The 6807-nt window shown below is 41.4% G+C and overlaps 2 protein-coding genes across 2 annotated transcripts; both read left to right on the top strand.

Annotated features, from left to right (window-relative positions):
* The first annotated feature begins 89 nt into the window (after nt 1–89).
* jun (Jun proto-oncogene, AP-1 transcription factor subunit) lies at nt 90–2124 on the top strand. The gene has a single exon (XM_055186040.2). The coding sequence runs from the start codon at nt 470–472 to the stop codon at nt 1433–1435; it is 966 nt and encodes a 321-aa protein (XP_055042015.1). The 5' UTR covers nt 90–469; the 3' UTR covers nt 1436–2124.
* A 1328-nt stretch (nt 2125–3452) lies between these two features.
* caiap (CARD- and ANK-containing Inflammasome Adaptor Protein) lies at nt 3453–6504 on the top strand. Its single transcript, XM_055186471.2, is given in 2 exon segments — nt 3453–5383; nt 5508–6504. Coding segments are annotated over 2 exon segments (2253 nt in total). The 5' UTR covers nt 3453–3982; the 3' UTR covers nt 6360–6504.
* Nucleotides 6505–6807: the final 303 nt, after the last annotated feature.

The raw sequence follows: 6807 nt of genomic DNA, 5'->3' as shown, positions 1-6807 counted from the left end.
AAAATTGTGAAACGCCCATTAAATCGCCTCCAGCCAATAAGAGACTGTATGCATGACATCATTGCTATTTTTAGTGGGGCAGTGGTAGCAGATAAGGTTTGCCTCCACGCTGGAGAAGCTCAGAGTATACAGATCTCGCTACAGTGAAACATCTAAGCTCAAAGCTCGGTTGAATTAAAACACAAGTTTTCATCTCAGCGCTGTTTATGTTCTGACATCTTGAAAGAGTACGACAGCATTGGCCGAGGAGCTTTTAATGTTCGCGGAGCCGAGTTTTGGACTTTGGCGATAACTTTACGCAGTAAGTTTCTGACGGGACAGGGAGTTCACGAACGAACTCTAAACTTTGCGAATCTTCTTGCTTTTGTCTCCGACCCCGCGCTACTTGTTTTCTGAGGTGCAAGCGGAGAGCGGTTTATTGCTTGAAACCGTGAAAGACTTTTGAACGAAAAGTTTCGTTTTCTCTTCTATGTCTACCAAGATGGAAACTACTTTCTACGATGACACTGTAAACAGCGCTTTCTCTCAACATGACAGCGCTACATTTGGATACAACCACAAAGCTTTGAAACACAGCATGACGCTGAATCTGACCGACCCAGCCGGCAACCTGAAGCCGCACCTGCGGGCCAAAGCCAACGAGATCCTCACCTCTCCCGATGTGGGACTGCTCAAGTTGGCTTCGCCGGAGTTGGAGAGGCTCATTATCCAGTCCAGTAACGGCCTGATAACGACAACGCCGACTCCGACTCAGTTTCTGTGTCCTAAGAATGTGACGGACGAGCAGGAAGGTTTCGCGGAAGGGTTCGTGAGGGCACTGGCCGAACTGCATCACCAGCACTTGCCCAACGTCACCTCCGCTCCCCAGACCACCATTAACAACACGATGGCACCCGTGTCGTCCATGGCAGGTGGTGCGGTTTACAGCTCAGCCATGCGGTCGGAACCCCCGGTGTACGCTGACCTCAACACGTTCAACCCTGCCATCAGCAGCGCGCCCTCGGCGGCGCCGAGTTTCAGCGCCCCCAACCCCGCTATGAGCTACACGACAGCACCGCCACAGCACACCATGAGCACGCAACTGCCCGTCCAGCACCAGAGACTTCAGGCGCTAAAAGAGGAACCACAGACGGTGCCAGAGATGCCCGGAGAGACCCCTCCTCTCTCTCCAATTGACATGGAGAGCCAGGAGCGCATTAAAGCCGAGAGAAAGCGCATGAGGAACCGGATCGCCGCCTCCAAATGCCGGAAGAGGAAACTTGAGAGGATCTCCCGGCTGGAAGATAAAGTCAAGAACCTGAAGTCGCAGAACTCGGAGCTGGCATCCACTGCCAACATGCTGCGCGAACAAGTGGCACAGCTCAAGCAGAAAGTCATGAACCACGTCAACAGCGGCTGCCAACTTATGTTGACACAACAGCTGCAAACGTTCTGAGAAGAACGAAAAGACATTTGAGTTTACTTAAATAGACGCAAAGGACAAACTTCATGGGCTTCAAGCAAGCATGACTGCTGGCATTAGCCCACTGGGACCGGGACTGTCCGGCCGAGTGCCTTGCGCTCTGGCGCGTAAAAGGATGTTCTGACTGGACTTTTGGGGAGTACAAAACTTCACAAACTCGGTCTAATAGAGACAGAGGGCATGAGACTCACTCTGTTACAAGTTTTACTTTCTGATAAGAAAAGAGACTTTGTTCACTTTGACCAGATGGTGCATGGACCTAAGCTTAACGGAGCACACTCAGTATTATAGAAGAAAAACCGGGGACATGACTACAATAGGGATATAAATGTCTGGCGTATACCGAGCAGGAAGTCGTGTCCTTTAAACATTTGATAAAAGCTGCCTGACTTATGAGTTACATTGTACTTTTTGTTCTTAAACTGAATGAAATTGCTCTTTCCCTTTGAGTTATAGTCAAAACTTCAGCAGTTTCCTTTTTTTAAAAAAAGTTCATTAATGAGGTTTCACTCATTGTTATTTGTAAATAAGATCAACCAGGAGTACTTAAGTTTACCATTTGTAAGTAAAGTACAATATAATTTTTTTATGTTTGTTTTCTGAGAACATCAGAAACTAATCAATATTTATGAACTGTAATAAAGTATGTGAAACGAAAACAATGTCGTTGTTGTCTTAACCGAAGAGATTGGTTGTGTGTGCACGCGTGTTCAAGACAAACATGTGCTGACATGTTTTGAATGGTACCTGTTTTGCAAAGTAAAATTCACACATAGGTTTAAATATACAAGTAGCAAATATTCAAAAACTGAATAGAAAACAACTACAGTATTTTTACCTATAATAGCATTGATCTAGTATGTAGCCTATTATAAATAGAATAAGTTCTCAAACTTTAAAAATGTTAATCAAGCCAACACAAACTCCCATGCTTCATACAGATGTTTAGAGTTTACAAGTCCAACGCCTTATATTGCCATACTAATGAAAACAGGGAAGTGCTATGATAATCTAAACATATACCAGGTAATTCAACAGTACAGTGTTAAAATCAAGTTATTGCATATTTAGACTAGACTATCATTGTGTCAGCAATAAATGTTTTTAAGTCTTAAGATGTATGTCTGCCTATGGGAAAAAAATTAATACATTTGATTTAAATAAAGGGCAATTATAAGATTCTATACCTGTTTATACCAATAGAGGGCGCCACCTCACTGCTAAAATAGAGACAACCCAGCAGACCACGAAGTGCTTTTGTGGTCACTCTTAACAGTTGATTGAATCTAAACAGGACACTTGCTGGTATTCAGAATGTTTATTACTGAATGAGTTAATACCCAACTAAAGAATATTGCTTTATTGAACAAGTTAAAATATACCCATATTTGTATTTACAAAATAAGCAATAATTTAGTAAATGTGACATTAATTAATCAAATAAATAAACATATGATTATAGACACACAAAATATATCATAATGTGTCACAGACAGTTAAAAAATAGAACATAAACTGATATTCAACATGAACATGAATATCAGTGCCTTTATACAGAAACGAGGCAAGTAAACGTCTCATATCATATTCAGGTCACCAACACACATTAATATTTATAATCTGTCAAATCCTCCAAGTCCACTGCCCAAACTTGGGAAGAGATGACATCATACCGGAAAATCGGCACCTACCTATCCATATTAGGTAAGAGAGTAGTCGGAAGACCTACGTCATTTGAGCAAGTGGGCGTGTGTTACGGGAAGAGGAACTCCTCAGACTAATCTCCATAATACTTTCAGACCTTCAGTGTTTCCTATTGGTTTTGGGAATGAGGGAATTAGGGCATTTTATTAACTAATGAGCAGTAAATCACTTACACAATGTTACATGGTGATAAGCTTTTTCGTTTACTGTTCTTTTATTAATACTGTTTTAAATATTTGTATATATTTTGTGGTATTTGTAATATATTTAATGGTGGCCAATTAAATTAAACCCCAAATTAAAACCACAATAAACCTGTAAGAACAGCTGCAAACATAGTAGCTTGTTAGCATCTGTGCTAAAGGTATCATTTATAACATGTTTCACATGACAATATAGTCATTAGGAGCATGGTTGCTTTTATAACAAAGGGAATGATTTCTGTCATGGTTACAGTTGTCATGTATAGCAGATTCCTTGCAAAAGTAGATAAGGAAGGAAATCCAAAGTCCAAACAAAAATTGAGCAGGCATGTGCAATCAACAAAACTCTTAAAATATAAACCAAGTTAAACATCTTTAAGCATTTCATTATTTTATGATTTAACTTATTATTATGATTATATTTATTTCTTGGTGGCATTTTAAAGATTTCCACATGCAGTTTTACTATGGTTCACTTTATATTTGGTTGCTAAGAAACTATTTGTTTATAGTGACAAAGAGAATGCGCAAGGTCTTTCAATTTCAGCTTACAAAAGCTCACAGCTTCCTCCAGAACTTTATTATATCCGTAGCCTGACATGCGGAGGTTATCATGATGGGATCAACCAGCTTTACCAATCCATATGCGATTGAAGTGATTCGGATGAAGAAAAATGAGCTGGTCAGTGGAATTTCCAACACAGAGGATTTGCTGAACCTTCTCATTGCAAACGGAGTTCTTCAACCCGACAGCCGTGCCCTGATGTCCAGCGTCACAGCACAAGAGGAGAAGAACACCAAAATGTTAAACATCTTGATCTCGAGAGGAGAGCGCGCCTGTCGCATCTTCTTCTACCCTTGTCTAAAAAAAGTGGAACCTGTCCTTTATCAGCACGTGAGAACTTACGTAGGCGGAGTTAATGAGGGCATCAGAGATGCAAGGAGACAGCTAATCGGATATCTGCTAGAAAAAGACAAACAAGGCCTCGTCAAACACCCAAAATCAATCAGGGAACTTCATCCTGAAAAAATCCCACCAAAGAGTATCACAAATGAGGCTTCTTTTTTGGAAAAAACGAAACAAATCTCTAAACCTGAAAGTGATGATGATGCCATCCTTAAAGCTATATCCACAGGTGATATACATCTTCTGCAGGACCTTATCAAAGGTATGGATATCAATCATCCACCTCACCTGTCCTGTACCTTACTGCACCTGGCTGCTGAGCATGGTAAGGAGGCCATCATATACTTTTTGCTCAGACAGGGGGCTAAACTGAATATAATAGACAGGGATGTCCGTACAGCAGTGCACCGAGCTTCAGAGAGGTGCCACACTAACGCCTCTGTGGCTCTTTGAAAAGCCTGGGCTGATATCCAAGATACAGACCAAGCATCAAAGACTCCCTTGCATATAGCTGCCCACAATGGACATGACAGTACAGTCAAAGCTCTGGTGCTTGAGGAGAAAAGAAATGTTAAGAACCAGACAACAGTTTTACACATGGCTGCCATACAGGATGATGCAACACTGGCAGAGGTTCTTCTGCGAAATGGTGCTTTGGTTGATACCAGAGATGGCCAAAGAAAAACAGCTCTCTATCACGCTATAAACCACGGAAATGAGAAAACCGCTGCAGTTCTGCTTAAAGCTGGAGCTCAGGTGGATTCTGTGATTGTGGATGCCGCGTTTGAGCTGAACCGAAAGTCTTTGCTGTCTTCGTTTTTGCACCTCACGCAAAAGTCCATGTCTCAGAATGATGTCAACTCTGCTCTTTTTAAAGCGGTACAGAGGAACTTGGACGAAGTTGTGGCTGCACTCGTTGATCATGGTGCAGATGTTAATTGTTGTAATGAGCTTGGATATACACCTATGTTGCTGGCTGCAGAGCTGGGAAACACAGAGGTCTTCAAAGTACTGGTCGCAAAAAAAGTCAGACTGGATGATAGACTGCCAAACCAGATCTCTGCTCTTCACCTGGCCATTCAGAGTGGGAGTATGCAAGTTGCACAGGTAAATAACGTGGTACTTACTAATGATGAATAAAATTAATAGATAATTACTTACAGTATATAAACAAATATTTTTTGGTGACATATTTACTAAACAAAATCAAAATGTATATGATTTACCCCAGATGCTGCTGGAAAAGGGCATAGACCCCAACATCACTGGCCCTAAAGATCAGACCCCTTTACATCTAAGCGCATTACATAACCAGCCAGCTTTGATGGTGCTATTGTTGCATAAGGGAGCTGAAATTAACTCCGTCACCCAGGATGGGCTCACTGCCCTGCACCTTGCAAGCCACAGCGGTCACGGCCAAGCTGTCTCCCAACTTCTGGAGGGCAAGGCGGACATCCACCATAAAGACAAACTGGGACGAACAGCCCTGCACTTGGCAGCTACGCAAGGTGATGCCGGCATCATACAGCTGTTACTCACTGCGGGGTGTGATGCCAATGCACCTGATAAAGAAAAAAAGTCCCCACTACACCTGGCTTCGATGGAGGGTCACACTAAGGCAGTTTCAGTGCTGCTAGCTGGTAAGGCTAAAGTTGGAGCTACGGAGATGGATGGATGTTCACCTCTGCATTACGCTGCTAGTAAGGGGAAAGTAAAAACTGCAGCTGTACTTCTTGCATCTGCTAAAAGCAAGAATGTGAATGATAAGAATGTGTGGAGGAGGACTCCTCTACATTTAGCTGCAGAACATGGACAAGACCTGCTGGTGGAGCTACTGCTCGAGAAGGGTGCCAAGATCAACACCCTGGATAACAATAAAGACACGGCGCTGCACTGTGCTTGTCGTGCCGGACATGTGGAAACAGTGCAGAGACTGGTAAACTGGACACATGGGGAGCGAGCAAATTTACAGGCAACGAATAACGTAAATAAAAACGCCCTTCAGGTGGCAGAGACAGAAGGTACACAAGCCCACCAGAGCATAAGTACCCTGCTGAAGAAAAAAATGTTCCTTGTAAAATAATGATGACAAACATGATTAAAACAACTGGCATCATGATGTTCATTTTAATATAAGGTGTAAATGTTAACAGAGACTTTTGCTAATTTCTATTTGTTGGACAATAAAAAATAATTTTCCTATTTGCATAATTTTAACGTTTTATAATTTTTATACTTTATTTAAACCTATGAAAAGTAATAATATTGTATTTAAATACTTTATTGTAGTACAAGAATAATGTAACCTAAACTGTATTCTAATAAATAGCAAAACACAGTTTTGTCGATAGGTGTCAGTCAAACACAACATTTGAGCACCTACGAGTAAACAATAGGTTAAAAAATATTTCAACACGGGAAATACATTTCTTACGTTTTATGAACGAAAAAACACTATAGATCAGAAGAACTGTTCTATATAAATATAAATTTAATATAAAAATCTTTCAGCGCTTATATGAGGTTAAAGA

This window comes from Misgurnus anguillicaudatus, chromosome 18 (genome assembly GCF_027580225.2).
Source record: "Misgurnus anguillicaudatus chromosome 18, ASM2758022v2, whole genome shotgun sequence".
Classification (NCBI taxonomy): domain Eukaryota; kingdom Metazoa; phylum Chordata; class Actinopteri; order Cypriniformes; family Cobitidae; genus Misgurnus; species Misgurnus anguillicaudatus.
The sequence above is the reverse complement of the archived record's forward strand: the minus strand, read 5'-3'. Positions and strand labels throughout refer to the sequence as shown.

Coding starts and splice junctions, on each gene's coding strand:
- jun (XM_055186040.2), top strand. CDS start 470: ATGTCTACCAAGATGGAAACTACTTTCTACGATGACACTGTAAACAGC.